Source organism: Malania oleifera, chromosome 9 (assembly GCF_029873635.1).
Source record: "Malania oleifera isolate guangnan ecotype guangnan chromosome 9, ASM2987363v1, whole genome shotgun sequence".
NCBI lineage: Eukaryota > Viridiplantae > Streptophyta > Magnoliopsida > Santalales > Ximeniaceae > Malania > Malania oleifera.
This window is the reverse complement of record NC_080425.1, coordinates 94,829,950-94,845,782: the sequence shown is the minus strand read 5'-3', so window position 1 is coordinate 94,845,782 and position 15,833 is coordinate 94,829,950. Positions and strand designations below refer to the sequence as shown.

General features: G+C 36.2%; 1 protein-coding gene across 2 annotated transcripts; it reads right to left on the bottom strand.

Annotated features, from left to right (window-relative positions):
• Window positions 1–2,152: 2,152 nt before the first annotated feature.
• On the bottom strand, window positions 2,153–9,686 carry LOC131165009 (DNA topoisomerase 2). Of its 2 annotated transcripts, none has more exons than XM_058122617.1 (19): window positions 9,064–9,686; window positions 8,068–8,360; window positions 7,920–7,986; window positions 7,565–7,835; window positions 7,266–7,465; window positions 6,952–7,161; window positions 6,662–6,775; window positions 6,468–6,578; window positions 6,201–6,365; window positions 5,750–6,094; window positions 5,518–5,651; window positions 5,018–5,375; window positions 4,743–4,929; window positions 4,609–4,658; window positions 4,033–4,464; window positions 3,782–3,956; window positions 3,592–3,653; window positions 3,369–3,477; window positions 2,153–3,043 (listed from the first exon to the last, which is right to left on the bottom strand). In XM_058122617.1, the coding sequence occupies exons 1-19, from the start codon at window positions 9,613–9,615 to the stop codon at window positions 2,424–2,426; spliced, it is 4,455 nt and encodes a 1,484-aa protein (XP_057978600.1). In that variant the 5' UTR covers window positions 9,616–9,686; the 3' UTR covers window positions 2,153–2,423. The 2 variants fall into 2 exon arrangements, with proteins under 2 accessions (XP_057978600.1, XP_057978601.1); XM_058122618.1 differs by having other exon boundaries at window positions 3,369–3,474.
• Between the last annotated feature and the right edge of the window lie 6,147 nt (window positions 9,687–15,833).

Sequence of the window (15,833 nt, the reverse complement as noted above, 5' to 3'; positions counted from 1 at the left end):
AAAGCTTACATAGTATTGGTAATTGAACCAAATGATTCTATAGGAGTTAATTTAGTGATAGAATCCATACATACAGAATTCTATGAAAATAAGTTCACTTCCATACAAAAGGTTAGTGATCAAAATATATCAGTGAAGACTTTGAAACCACTTTGTACTAGTGGTGAACCTTCTAAACCTAGGAGGAGAACAACAAATTCTTTTGGACCATACTTCATAATCTACGTAGTAGAAGGTATTAGAGTATCACATTTTAGACAAACTATAATTTCACCAAGTATGGAATCAGATCCTCTTACTTATGAAGAGGTAATGAAGTCTCAAGATTCTACATTTTGGAAAGAAGGTATAAACGACGAAATGGATTCTATTATGGGTAATAAAACCTGAAAATTGGCTGACTTTCCTCCTGGTTCAAAACCAATAGGTTGTAAGTGGATCTTCAAAAATAAAATGAAGGTAGATGGAACAATTGACAAATTCAAAGTAAGGTTAGTAGCTAAAGGCTTTACACAAAAGGAAGGCATAAACTATTTTGATACTTATGCTCTAATTGCTATAAGAGTTTTGCTTGCCTTAGCTTCCATTTACAAATTCAAAATCCATCAAATGGATGTAAAAACTGCATTCCTGAATGGAGAATTGGATGAAGAAATTTACATGGAACAACCTGAAGATTTTATTATGCCAGGAAATGAATCTAAAGTATGTAAATTGGTTAAGTCTCTCTATGGACTTACACAAGCCCCAAAAAAGTGGCATGAAAAATTTAACCAAGTTATTCTTTCTAATGGTTTTAGAGTACATGAATCTGATAAATATGTATATAGTAAGTTTAATAGAAATAAAGGTGTAATTATTTGCTTATATGTTGATGATATGTTAATTTTTTATACTGATATTGAAAGTGTTGAAAGTGTTAAGAAACTGTTGTCATCTAATTTTGATGTGAAAGATATTACTAGTATATCTACTAAGTTTACCTACAGTAAATGTAATATTAGGTCTAGTAGAAGTCATTACATACATCAAGCAACCAATAACTCTAGTATATTCTAACTGATATACTACTCTACCAATGTTAGGGTATAATTCCAAATTTGCATCAAAAGGTGTGCTAACAGATTTGCAGTCATAGTGATTAAATTTTTCAGTATCTTTTCAATATAGTGTGATTGGGTGAGAATCAATTTATCATTGTTTCTAACTATTCTAATACCCATAATTACATCTACGTATGAATTTTAAATATTTTTAAAATATAAGTGTCTTCAATTTTATTTTATTTTCAAAAAATGATAAGTTGTTTTCAATTTTTTTTTTTTTAATATTTCACAATTGTCTTATACAATAAATTGTTATAGAAAGTAAATTTTGAAATATAATTTAGTTTCTCTATTTATGCTTTTTAGGTTTTATTTCTACTTTTTATTTTCACAGTTTTGAAAGTAACACCAAACGAGCCCCGAGGAAAAAACAAAGAATTCAATTAGGTGCAATTCAACTTGAATAGGGTGGAAATGTATACTCAACAAAAGATGTGTATGATATGATGATTTTTCTTTAAAACTACCCAAAAAAAAATCCTAAAAAGTGCATACCAAGCCATTTGTATTTCTACAACATTTGGTTCGTGGCATCATCGTGTCCTTTCACTCACTTTGTGATGCTTGAGAATTGTGTTACTCAAGATACAAAATTTTCATGAATATAAGAATTTTAATGTTTGATCACAAACATGTTGCTAATAGATTCTTTGGCATGGAACATTAATCTTTTCTTGATAATAAGATTGATATGGAAAGTAGGAAATTTCTTATTTTTTGAAATATAATTGAAGATTTTTTGTCACTTTATAAGTTTTTGTTAATTATTACAAGTTGCGAATCTAGATATGAATGAACAGCTTCAATGAAAAATTTTTATTCTCAAGAATGGAATTCGAACCAAACTAGGTCAAACATTGGAATACTTCGGAATCATTGAATTCACAAACCAAATGCCAAGCAAAATGCACAATAGAACCAATCATAAAATCGGAAATCTAAAGACAATCCAAAATGTAGAAAGTTAAACTTGAGCAAGAAGGAAATAATAACCAATCTGTAAAGGAGGAAGTTTTATCAACTCCTATCGATAATGGAGGCATATATGATGAAGAAATCAAAGTTAAAAAACATAAAATGCAGGACAGTGTTGTACCAACTCTATATGCTAGAACATGTTAATAGCATAGAAGGAAATAATTTACAAATCTCTAAATTTTGTGGGATTCATTTGGTGAAAGGGTTTTAACAGTCGGAAATGTAAAGACAATCCAAGGGCGGGAGGAGAAGAAACAAGCCTTCAATTTCCCATCTCAAATTTTTAATTTCAAATTACAAATTCAAATGCAGCCTTCTTCTGAAGATAGGTGTGCAAGCCTAGTCTTCTTCTTCTTCATCTTGTCCGAAATCAGAATCATCAGAGGCCTCATCGCTCTCAGAATCACTAAGAACATACCTGGCCTGCGTGCGGTTAGCTCTCTGTGGCCTAGCCCTTGCAGGCACAACATTCATTTCTTTGGTAATGTCGTCTAAAGGAGAAGCAGAATCGGAATCCAGCTTCTCTCCGCTACTCGCTGCCTTCTCTTCATTACCACCTACCTTGCCCAACATTGAACTACTCTTCTTGTTAAATGGGGATGCTCTCATCTTCCTCACCTTCTTCTCTGGTGAAATCCCTGGATTCTCTGCAGGCTTCAAAATGTCAGTTAGCAGCTTCTGGCCTACTAGCTGAGGCTGCTGCTTATTATCTTGTCCTCTCTTCTTTGATGCTGATGCCGCTGCCAACTTGGCATTTGTTGCTGCTTGTTTTCTTCTACCCCCCTTCTTTCCCACTTCTGGGGCAGCAGCTACCACCTCCACCTCAAAATCTTCATCGCTGAAATCATCATTCTCATCTTCCCCATCAGATATCTCTGTTATAGTTAACGGCTTTTTCTGTGCTGCAGCCCTTGATACTTTCTTCCTCGCTGGCACTTGGGGAGCTTCAGTTTCCATTGCTGATAGGGAAAAAACAAGCGTTTTGACAATTTTCAGTTTCCATGGATGTAGTTCATACTACAATGTGGTTGGCAGCACCTTATTGACAACTTTCTTTAGTTCTCTTTGTTAATTTTCAAGATGTTCTGAATCAACTTTATTATTTTGCCATTTACATGAACAGATATGGAGAAAATGGCACAATTTTCAGCAACAGAGAACAAAAATTAAATATCCATTTGCTTGATTTTCTTTTCATTCATATCTGTCCTCTGTATTTTCCCATTGAATTTTATATTTTTCTTGGCACATTCACACCAATTATCAGTTTAACATTTAATTTACCTGCTGAATGATCAGGAGAAGAATCCAGGTTATAAGCAGCTAGTCGTTCTTTAAGCTCAAGCATTTCATCATTGTCCTCATCGTTCAAAACAATAGGGGCCTTTTCCTGCTGATGAACAACAAATAATGTGTAGTGAGTTCCAAACGGCTCCCTTGCAAAAGAAAAAACTAATGGAAACAAGCAAAGCAGTTTCTTTTGATAATACAAGCACAATATGCAGACCTTTTTGGCAGGAGCTTTCTTTGGTCCTTTACCTTTGGGTTTCGCTATGGCAGGAACATTCTCTGATAAGCCATACAGGATAAATTAGTCTCAAGCACATCAAACAACAGCAAAAGCCCCTGTAGACATGTGTGGGCGAATGCATGCTTATGTTTAGGGTTTATGATGTGTACTTTTTCTCTTTGCTTACCTGTTTCCATTGCAGTTTCCAAAGTCTCAGATATGAGTTCTGCATTACTAGTTTTCTTGTTGTTCTTGCGAGGATTTTTGGGGGCTTGCCTAGAACCCTTAGCGCCAGCACCAGTCATGACCTTACCTTTCAACTCCTTCCTAGCTTCCTCTGCATTTGCTTCATTCTCCAGCTCCTGCTTTAAGCAGAAAATTTAGAAAAACCCACTTATTTTGAAATAAGAGAGCCAAAAAAGGATATAGGATTCATACTTCGAGTTTCTCGTCAAGGGCATCAAGATCTTTCATCCACAAGTACTCTGGTGTTGTGTTTCTGAGATCATCAACCTCTTTCTCAGTCCTATCCCTCTTTCCACACAAATCCTGCACCTTCTCTAGTGTCAATGTTTCAATTGGCATTTTAAGCAGATAATCATAATCATCACCAATCCGTTCCCCTTTGGCTCCAATCACCTCTGACTTTTCTTCATTCTCTTTGATGACATCAATTGCCCCAGCAACGGCAGGTTCGGAAGTTTTCTTTTTCTCTGAGAAAGGAGTGAAACCCTTCTGCTGCAGCTCAAGGAATAATTCTTTTCTCTTCCTGTTGGTCACAACAATCTCCCCTCTCACGACCTCAAGTATGAACCTAACCTTGTTTTCCAATACCAGCAAGTCTAATTCAAGATTATCCAACTTTACTTTCTGCAATGGAAAGGTAGTTACAGTTGGAATCCATGACCAAAAATATTGTATTTCAATCCTGCAACTTATTTATTTGAGAGAGACTGTGTGTGTGTGTGTGTGAGAGAGAGAGAGAACACCAAGTACCAACTATCAACAACGTACCTTTCTTTTCTGATAAAATTCAAGCCTCAAGGGGAAAAAGTCCTCCAAAACTGCAGAAAGGAATATGTGAAGGGGTAAACAAAATGATTATAACATGTTCTCTATTTTCATGCAAACCATTTCTGGATACTTACTCTGCTCTGGAGTGTCATATTTCTTAATCAAGCCCCGAGGATCAAACAGGTGCATATTACTTGTGCTAATCGTTGTAGTGAGCTTAAATTTCTTAAGCAAACCCTCCTGCTTAGCCATTGTCAAATGCTCCTCAGACAAAATAACTTCAAAATGTACAGAAGTATCATCATTGTGCTCTCTGTAATCCTGCAGTCAGTATGATTTTCTGAGGACTGGAATTCATTGGTACAATTTTTTATGAAATTTTACAATAATTAAAACTTCTGTAATGTACCTTAATAAAAGGATCCTTGGTCTTATCATTCCCAAGCATGACTGATTCTAGGAATTCCTTATAATCTTGAGTCCACCTCCGGACGGGCAATTCTATAATCCTAAGCGTTGTCTCATTCACTTCTTCGATAATTCCACTAACCGTGTAGGTTACCCCAGTTTCCTTTGTGGCTGTTTTCTCAATAGTTCCTTTGAATCCTCTGTACCATGGGTCCATAGGCTCCATCAATTCACCCTTCAATAAACCCCTCACATTTGCAATGATTTGCCTAGGGTTGTAATTCGGCACATAAGTACTCCACCCAGTCCCAATACCTTCACTTCCATTGACCAAAACCATTGGTATGATCGGCATGTACCTAATTACCAACAAAATATGAATTAAATTATGTGTGCAAATACCAATACAACTAACAATTATTCCATTAGCATAATGGACTGCTACAGAAATTTTATTTTTTATTTTTTGTATTTTTTTCGGTAACTGCTAAAGAAAATTACCAATTGGGCTCAATGGACTGTCCATCTTCATTTAAGTAATCAAGCAGGATATCATCATCTTTTGGGAAGAGAAGACGCGTGAGAGGAGACAACTGAGTGAAAATGTATCTTGCACTTGCATGATCTTTGCCTCCCTGTGATGAAAGCAAACCATATGCATTTGAGAATTGTGTTCATCAACGTTCAGTAGGAGGACATCTCTGAAGCAAATTAAGCAAGCAATTTAACTCACCTGGTTGCGGGTGCCAAATTGGCCATTTGGCATAAGAAGGTTAATATTGTTACTGCCCACAAAATTTTGCGCCATGCCAATAATGGTGGTGGCAAGATTCTGCTCACCATGATGGTAAGCTGAGTTCTCAGATACATAACCAGAAAACTGAGCAACTTTTGCTTCTGTGGTAAAGTCCCGCCTTTTAAAACAGCAAAAAAGTATCTTCCTCTGTCCCGGTTTGAGGCCATCTACCATTGAAGGAATTGACCTTTGAAGGTCCGCCATGGAGAACTGTATGAGCTCCTTGTTGACAAATTCACTGTACTTTATAAGCCTCTGCTTCTGATCAAGGCAAGTGCCAGGCTGCAAAATCAGAAAATGATGAAATTTTCATCAAAAGGGCTGAAAAGGGGATTCCCTTCTAAATTTAAATTTTAGATATATATTCACGTTACTGCCTAGTACCAACCTGATATTGGCGTAGCCAATTCTTCCTTGCTTCTATCTTTTTCTTACTAAATGCAAGCTCAATTGCATCCCCATCTTGCTCATCTGCCCACATGAAATCTTTCTTGTGCTTGCCAAGATCACTGAAGTATTCCTTTCCTTCCTTTGAACTGCTTGTTCCCAACCCCTGTAGGATCAGGGGAAAAAAAGTGAAAAAAGGGACTTCGAAAATTGATGCTATATAATACAATTAAAAGCCTACTCCTTACTAAAACTTGAGAAGGCAAACCTTATAATACTTAATTTTCCAGCCTCCTGCACTGTCCCCCAAACTTTCCTTCCATGACTCGTACTCAGGCATGGAATAGAACGACAATACCCTTCCACTTCTATGAGTTGCCTGAACAAATGAAAGAATGCTATGAGAAAAAATTCCAAAGAAATTAGTTGATCACTTACCAACCAGTTCACTAAGCAACCCACCTTCACAATTGGTGTTATAAACTCAACTAAAAATGATGGGATTTTCAGCAGAGATGGCCAGAATGAGTGAAACATATTAATCAATAGCCCCTTAATGTGAGAGCCATCATGATCCTGCACAAGCATAAAACCAAAATAAACCATCTGTGCGTCCATCCCTTGGCAAAAGAATGATCAACAAGAGGATAACAAGTGTTGGGTGGTCTAAGGCCTTCTCAACCCCAAAAGCTAGCTCATGGGGTTAGACCACCCAACAACAAGAAGAAATAAAGGAAAAACCCATGTAGAACCTGATCAGTCATTATCATTAGGTGACCATATCTCAATGACTTGACATTATCGTACTGTTTCCCTTGTTGTAGTCCAAGAATCTGCTTGATGTGCTGAATTTCAGCATTTTCCATTATCTGCTTATGACCCGCTTCCCTCACATTGAGCAATTTACCTCTCAACGGGAATACACCGTAGTAATTTCGCCCCACAACAGAAATTCCGGCCATCTGTATTAAGTTCAATACTGCTTTAGCTCCCTCTGATCATAAACCATTACTAACATGGATCTGTAGTGAGACAACTTAATCTTTGATACAGAATGGTAACTTACAGCAAGAGCCTTAGCTGAATCCCCCTCAGTCAAAATCAGTGTACACTTGTCAGAGTACCTGCCTCCAGCATCGTTGGCATCTTCTAACTTGGTAATTCCAGTGATCCTCTGTCTTTTTGTTCCATCAGTTTTCTTAAGATCTTTGCTCTGCTTAAAATCTGCCCATGAAAGGAGGCTTTCTACCACTCCAGACTTGGACACTACAACAAAGACAACCAACAAGAATCAATTTCAAAAGCTTACCAAAAAATAAACCTTGATTTTCTCATGAAGACATTAGGCAGAGAAAGAATTCTTACCTTTTTTGAGAAACTCTTGTGAGAGTTCACACTTGGACCCAAAACTACTCTGACGAATTGTCAAAGTTTCTTTAGTTTGAGAATCAAAAGCAGGGTTGTCAATCAAAGCATTGACAAAAACCCATAAATGGTTCTTCACGGTGTGGGCCTTCAGATTTGCATTCTTGTTTTTCTTATTCACAACAGTCATCACATAGTTTGTTATCTGGTTAGTCACGTAATCAACGTGAGTACCCCCCTTGATAGTGGCAATTCCATTCACAAAGCTGACCTGGTAAAACAAACCCAAACATGTTCAATCAGTAATAGTTGCAATGCCGTTATTATGCACTATTTCAAATAAGTCCTTCAATACCTGTTGAAATTGCCCTTCACTAAGGCTAACGCAAATCTCCCACCTCTCGTTAGCTTTCTCTGCAATCCTGATAAAATTTTTGGATCCAGTCAGAAACTGGAATACAGAAACAAATTAAATTCAGATAGACGGTGAAGCTGACAAGAACCTTGGGAGGGGTTCTGGTCTAGACACATTGGCAGACCGAAGGTAGAGATCGACGTAGTCAAGAAATGACTTTACAGGAACTCTATGACCATTCAGATCAACCTTCACTGTTTTTCCAAGGCATCCTGCCAAGTCGACCACCCGCTTCTTCATGAGTGCAACAACATCTTCTTCAAGATGAGTCATACTGAATTTCACCAAATCAGGCTTAAATGAAACCTTGGTCCAGTTATCCCCTTCCTTGCACTTGGTTATAGCGGGCTCAGATTTATTTCCCATGTTGTTGGTAAAAACCTTTTTCATACCAGGAACAAGTTTATTCAATTAGCACATGTAATCATTGGAATGCAGCAGATAATTAGAACATATTATTCTTCCTGACTTTATTTCGGTAGAATTTCAGACCTCTTTAAGGAAATGATACTGAAAGCCTCCACTAAAACAAAACAAACATCAGAAGCCTCAAAATCAAAAAACTTAAATCGAGAATACAGAGAAAACATAATCAAATAAAATAACCAGACAATTTGGTCATAATCTGCAGATGCTAAACCTATCAAGCACATTTTAAAATAAAAAAGAAAAAAGAAAGCTGCATCCAAGAATTATCAGCAAACACTAAAAGAAAATCTTGAAATGACGAAGCGAGACCCTAAACAAATTCCCACCACGAATCAACCGACAAAAGCAAAGATCAAATATCACAATTCAAAAAAAGAAAAATGAAATCCGGAAATATTTGAATAAAGATCCTCTGTAAAAACCTTGAAATTAGGATCCAAAAATCAAGAATTGCAAGAAAAATCCTTCACAAACACTATAAATGAATCTTGAAAAATGAAATTGAGTACCCAAATTTGAATAGACAAGAAAGAGCGGAATCCAAAAATCAAAGACAAAAAAAAAAAAAAAAAAAAACGCAAAACCCCATCTTCCTAAAAACCCAGATCAAGATCCAAAAGTTAGAACCCAATAATTAGTTAATAACTCAGTGTACCTGCTTATACTTCTTCTGTCGCCTCCCGTCCGCAGTCTCAATTATGAACTCTGTCGAGAAGATGTTCGTAAGCTTCGCCCCGTACCCATTCCTTCCACCCGTAGTCTTCTTCATCGTGTCATCATAATTGCTACTCGTCAAGAGGTGCCCGAAAATCATCTCGGGAACATAAACGCCCTCCTCCTGGTGAATCTCCACGGGAACCCCATCACCATTGTTGTACACACTGATCAATCCCTTCTCTACGTCGATTGTAACCTTCACGGCGTCCATCGAGGGGTCTCGCTGCTTGTTGTCAGCAGCGTTCACGAGGATCTCATCGAAGATTTTGTATAAACCCGGGACGTAGGTCACCGATCGGTAAACCATTTGGTCGTTCTCGTAAACCCATAGGGTCTGTGTGTGCTTCTCGATCGAACCCACATAAGTGTCAGGCCGGAGGAGGATGTGCTCGAGCTGAGTCTTCTTCTGGTACGTTTCTTCGATGGTTTTTGCAACGGCGATGTTGGCGTTGTTGCTTGTTTGCAGGGGAAGCTTCTTGTCTACGGCCATGGCGGACGAGAGACAGAGAGACACAGAGATGGTGTCTCGAGATCTAAAGAGAAAGAAAGGATGCAAAGCCAGGATGGAGATGGGGGAATATGAGGGTTTATAGATCGGGAGCAGCAACGGTCGACTGGGTTTGTAATTTGAAATTTGAAATGGGCGGGAATTGGAAATGGACGGATGGGATTCTTTGGGGTGGATCGAACGGTGGGGTTTTCGGTTCTCCTTTCTTTCCTCTTGGGAGGACCCGCGTTCCAATGCGTAAACAATCGCCACCGTCCGATCAGCGGCATCGACATCCTCTCCCTCCATTTCAAATCCCTCTTTCTATTCCTTTTTATTTACTATTTATACTTTTGAATAGTTAAAAAATAGATTATAAAAATTGGTCTATTTATATTATTAATTTTTTATTTTTATTATTAACTTTTAACTGTTTGTAAAAAAGTTTAAAATAAAATTCTATGATTTTCATTTATTTTGATAATTTACTGACAAAAATTTTAATATCTAAAAATATTTTTTTATGTTAAATCATTTATTTATACACACTTTTAAATAAAAATAAAAATGATCATATAAATTTGAATGAAATTAAAATAAATATATGTAGTTTTAAAAATAATAATAATAAAATCCAATTACAAAATATTTTACTATTTTTCAATTGTCATGTACAATAAGTGTGTTATTGTAAAGTAAAATTTGAAAATAGAACAATTAATTAAAATAATATAATTAGTATTTTTAATTTATATGTTTAGAAATTTTATTATTTTAATCACTTTTCTATAACTATACTTGATTTAAGATGAAAATGAGCATTTTTTCTCATACTTGGTAAAAAGACAACCCAACCAGGTTAAAATTTATAATTTACTGACAAAATTTTACTCACCTATTTATAAAATGGGATTCTCAAACCTAACCTTTTTAAGGAAGATGCATTAACAAATCAACTTGACCTCAAATAGACCCGATTGAACATCATTTGGTGACTTGGTTACGTCAAATTATTTAAGTTAAAAAAAAAAATATCTTTTACTTGAGGAGAAAAAATATCCAAGAGAATTGAATTGACCTTTGTTTTTTTTTTGCGTTATTTTCTTTTCATTAAGGATATTTTGATTTTTTCAATAATTGACAAATATTTTATGCAATCCAAATATAAGATATGATAATTATCGTATCCAATGTAGTCAAGTACTGTTCAATTTAGCCCAATTCATAATTTTTACTCAAAGAAACAAAGACAAATTATCTTATATGTAGGGATATTTGAGATTAAATAATAATCCTCCAGTCGAAATACACATTTGTTTTAGGTAATGTCTAATGGTATAAAATTTTTATGCTTTAACCCTTCAAATTCATTTCAACTAAATACGGTGTTAATAATTGTTACAGAATTTGGCCCAGAAATTAAATACTATTTCTAATAGGATCGGAATTTGGAGTTGAATATGATCTTGAGAAATTAATGGTAAAATGAAAAAATAAAATAGCACACACAAGACACAGGAGATTTACGTGGTTCAACAATGTGCCTACTCTAAGACGGATTAGAAGTATCCACTAAAAAATATAGTAAAATATAAAATAATGGCAATTCACACTCTTAAACCCAAAACCCAAATACACCCATTAATCCCCACAGGATAGTATACAAAATTAGGTATACAAATGTAACGACCTGCTTAATAAACTGATTTTTTTTTTTTTACACTAATATTCTACTTGCTCCAATACGATGTTGGGGGTAAACCCAACCATAACCTAAGCAGCAAGAAGCGGAAATCGTATAACATAACCATAAATCATTACATACAATACCAGAACCAACACCACTCAATACCAGAGTACTACATGTTTCCCAAAATATACACATATCACTGATTTCCCAAAATACCCTCAACTAGCTAAGGTATACAAAAATTCTCCCAAAACATACTCACTTCGCTGACAGGGCACTACAGACGCCCCTCTATCTGCGAGCCTAGTCTGCTCGCCTACCTGGATCACCTGAAAAATGTTTCAACACTAGGATGAGCCAACGCTCAGTAAGAAGAAATATGTTATTACTAGTGTGTGGCAAATGAGTTATTATATATATCATGAAATCTGTTTTCATATAAACTTGAATAACTGAATACAAAAGTATAGTACAAATAATAAAATACACCACCCCTTTCCATGTTATTTAACATAGCAGTATTATAGGTTATAATTCAAAATACTTCTAGTGTATATAAGTATAGTCCCTGTTTCTATAAATCCGTACGTATGTAATAGTAACTGAAACTATTTCCTGTGGCTATCTGTGTCATGACTTGCCCCCTCATGACAAGGTTGTGCGGCTCGTAGGCTGGATTTATCCTGGCTGGCCAACCAGAAATAAATCACTGTACTCCGTCAGTCGACCTGCCCACCTCAACCCATATCTGGATGGGGAGCCTAACCTCTTCAAGGGCGTAGGTGATCGACCTTACCACGTATTATCTGAATAAGTGGTAGCCCTCATAAAGTATCATAATATCTGTAGCAACGGTATCGTGCTTTGTAGGTGCAAGTCTAACAGGGTCTGATATCATATAATATATATATATTGATCTGATTTACCATGATTTTGAAGTACTGAAATAACCATGATGTTGCGTAAATTGTAACTATAGTTCATATGTAATACTGAGAACTACGTAATCATAATACTAAAGCTGCATAATCATAATAGTGATATTCGTGTAATCATGGTACTGTAATCCGTATAATCATGGTACTAAAATCCATGAAATCATAGTACTGAAATTCACATAATCATGGTACTGAAATTCATAAAATCATGAAACTAGCATTCGTAAAACATATACCCGTAACATATTCATATTCACAAGTCACACCATACTTAAATACTTAATTTTCAAAATTAAATAAGTTGTATAGTATTTTAAAAAATACCTAGCATAGCATATTTCTCTTACCTGACTACTGGAAAGCCCCTATGGAATACTAGCCTAACTCCCGCAGGGCCTCCTACATAACACCCTGAAACAACATATGCCAGAACATAATATCAGTATTTTTCTGCCTACATTATTTCCTATAACTGTCATAAGGCCAAAAAATGGTTAAAAGACCTTACCCTAAATTTGGGATGAAATTCAACTCTGTTTTCCTGACGATCTGCTCCGGCAGATTTACAAAGAATTTTGCGTCGTGGTAGCTTTGGATCATCGATCCGGTGACTAGTGGGGTTGGAATCGAAGAGAGAAGGGAGAGAGTGGCGTAGAGAGAGAGAGAGAGGCGTGGTGAAAATGATAAAAATCTCGGGTTTCCACTATTTATAGGGCCAGGTTCGTCGACGAACACGTCACTTCGTCGACGAATCCTTCAGTAAATTCGTCGACGAAGCCCTGTATTCGTCGACGAGATTCAGAGAAGCCCGAACCGTCTCTCGGTATCTTCTCATCGACGAAACCCTGTATTCGTCGACGAAATTCTTTAAACCTTCGTCGATGAAATCTACGGCTTCCTTCTGTTTCTGTATCTATTTTCTCTTCCTCTTATTATTAAAATGCTATTATTCTTCGGGTCACTACAACAAATCTCTCAAATATTTCCTAGTTTGGGGGATGATTTCACAACTGAGCACCACGTCCTTACATAGGCAATCGGATGGCACAAAAAAATCAAATTCGGTTGGTAGCTACTTTTCAACAACGATGGCGGTAGATTTTCAACAATTGCGGCTGTGTGAATTTGTAACGACCTGCTCCTTTTTCACATATATTTTTTTATATATATAAATAAATTATCATCACATCATACATTCCAACTCAGCAGGTCACAATCCATCCGGGCCCGTGGGCATCAGGGATATAACAAAACATACAGCAGAAGCCTACGCAGCATAAAGTATAAAATCATATACATCTCATCATAATGTGCATAACACATACCAGAGTCACTACAATTACTATCTTACAGTATATACATCTCAAAAATGAAATCTAGGGACAATCCCCCACAAAACCTAACTGTCCCTACCAAAAACTTACCCTTCCAAATAGGGCAAACAACTGATCTAGATCAGCGGGGCTTTTCCCGCTCTCCTATCAGGGACTCCTGAAAAATGTATAAGATTTAGGGGTGAGACACCTCTCAGTAAGGGAAATAAACTAATACTAGTGTGTGGCAACATGAGTATTTTGTGTTCTACATATACCATACATAACATATTTAATACTGTTTATCAAATATGGAAAAATATATGCATATCAACACATAGCAGAATATACTGCATTTTCATAAACATATCTCATCTCATACACTAATAATAACATAAAACAATCCTGGTAGGTTAGCAGGCTGTTGTCATGTATTACCCCCACATGACTCGGTTGTGTGGCCCGAAGGCGGGACCTGACAATGGTTGGCCGACCACTGCCAAGTCAAACAGTAGTCTGTAGGTCCGATGGGTCTACCCAGACTGGTCCGTACACCAGGGGCGATAACAGCACACTTCTTGAAAATAACCACATCGACCATCCAATCTCACACCACTCCATACAGCGGCGTTAACACAGATATCATGATCACGAGGACCATGGACACATAGCAACGGTACCGTGCAAGTGCTAGCCTAGACCAAGCCAACCAGGTTCTGATATCATATACATATACTAAAACCGTGATACATAAATATCTCATATCATTTATTTTTACATCTATCATATCATTTCACATATATACATGTATCATGAAAATCATCGGCCCGTACGCCGGTATTACACATTTTAACATAGCACGGCCCGTACGCCGGCAAATCACATAGAACAGCCCGTACGCTGGCAAATCACATAGCACGGCCCATACGCCGGCAAATCTCATCCACATAGCACGGCCCATACGCCGGCAAATTACATATACATATAAAAAATATCTCGGCCCGTACGCCGGTTTTCCATCATAGAAATCCATATCGTTCCCATTCCCAAAAAAAAACAGTATTTCACAACATTTTTATACTCATGCCACACTAAACAAATTTTCTACGTATTCAACATATAATCATTTAAACAGTATTTTCCAAATATAAATCATATATATAAATATATTTATTTTTCCTGAAACCAGATGTTATATATATATATACATACATTTTCTCAAAACAAAACTAGCTTAGTTTATCCCCTTACCTGATTCCTGAAAAGCCTCTAAGAAAATCTTCCCCGTACCCACAAGGTTCTCAACTCAACATCCTGAAAATGAAAACTCGTAGAATTAAAGTTTAGTATTTTCGTACGTACAACATTTTCTATAACTACCACTAAGTCAAATTCGACTTAAAAAGTCTTACCTCAACTTAGGGATGATTCCCAACGTTCCCAATCAACACCCTGGAACTGAAAATTTTCAGTATTAAAGTTCAATATTTTTATGCGTATATCACTTTCTTCAACTGTCAAAAATCCAAATATTGAATATAAAGTCTTACCTTGGATTTGGGATGAAATCCAACTTCGTTTTCCTGACGATCCGTTCCGGCAGACTTGTAGAGAACTTCGCCAGGAGCGTCGTGGTGGTTTCGGTTTGTCGATCCGGCGTAAAACTAGCCCAGAATTGAAGAAAGAGAGAGTCGTAGGAGAGAGAGAGAGAGAGAGAGAGAGAGAGAGAGAGAGAGAGAGAGAGAGAGAGAGAGAGAGAGAGAGAGCACTTCCAAAAAAAAATATCAAAGTAAGCTTCTTGAAGAAGCTTTCCATTTCCTATATATAATAATAAACCTTAAATAAAGTAAAGCTTCTTTAAGAAGCTTTCATACTTTATATATATATATATATATATATATATATATATACACACACACACACACACATATATATATATATACATACATGCTTTAATATTTATATATATATATATATATATATATATATATTTGTTCCTTATCATACTATTCATTTTACTTGTTAATTTAATTAATTAATTTTATTTTATTATTTTATTTTATTTTTTTTTTAATTTTATTATTTTTTTTTCCGGTTACTACAGAATTTCATCGGCAGCTAGTTGTTGCATGGGCGGCTACATGGGTGTGAAATTCAACAACGGTTGCTCCAATAATTCTCCCCCTTAGTAGATATGGGGAGAAAATTGCAAACTACAACTCCCCCGTGACAGAAAAACAAAACTACTGATCCGATCTTCTCGAAAATTCCAATAAAGAA

Coding starts and splice junctions, on each gene's coding strand:
- LOC131165009 (XM_058122617.1), bottom strand. CDS start 9,615: ATGGCCGTAGACAAGAAGCTTCCCCTGCAAACAAGCAACAACGCCAAC. Junction 7,466..7,564: donor ACAAGAGTTTCTCAAAAAAG/GTAAGAATTCTT, acceptor TCTTTGTTGTAG/TGTCCAAGTCTGGAGTGGTA. Junction 6,579..6,661: donor TTATAACACCAATTGTGAAG/GTGGGTTGCTTA, acceptor TCATTTGTTCAG/GCAACTCATAGAAGTGGAAG.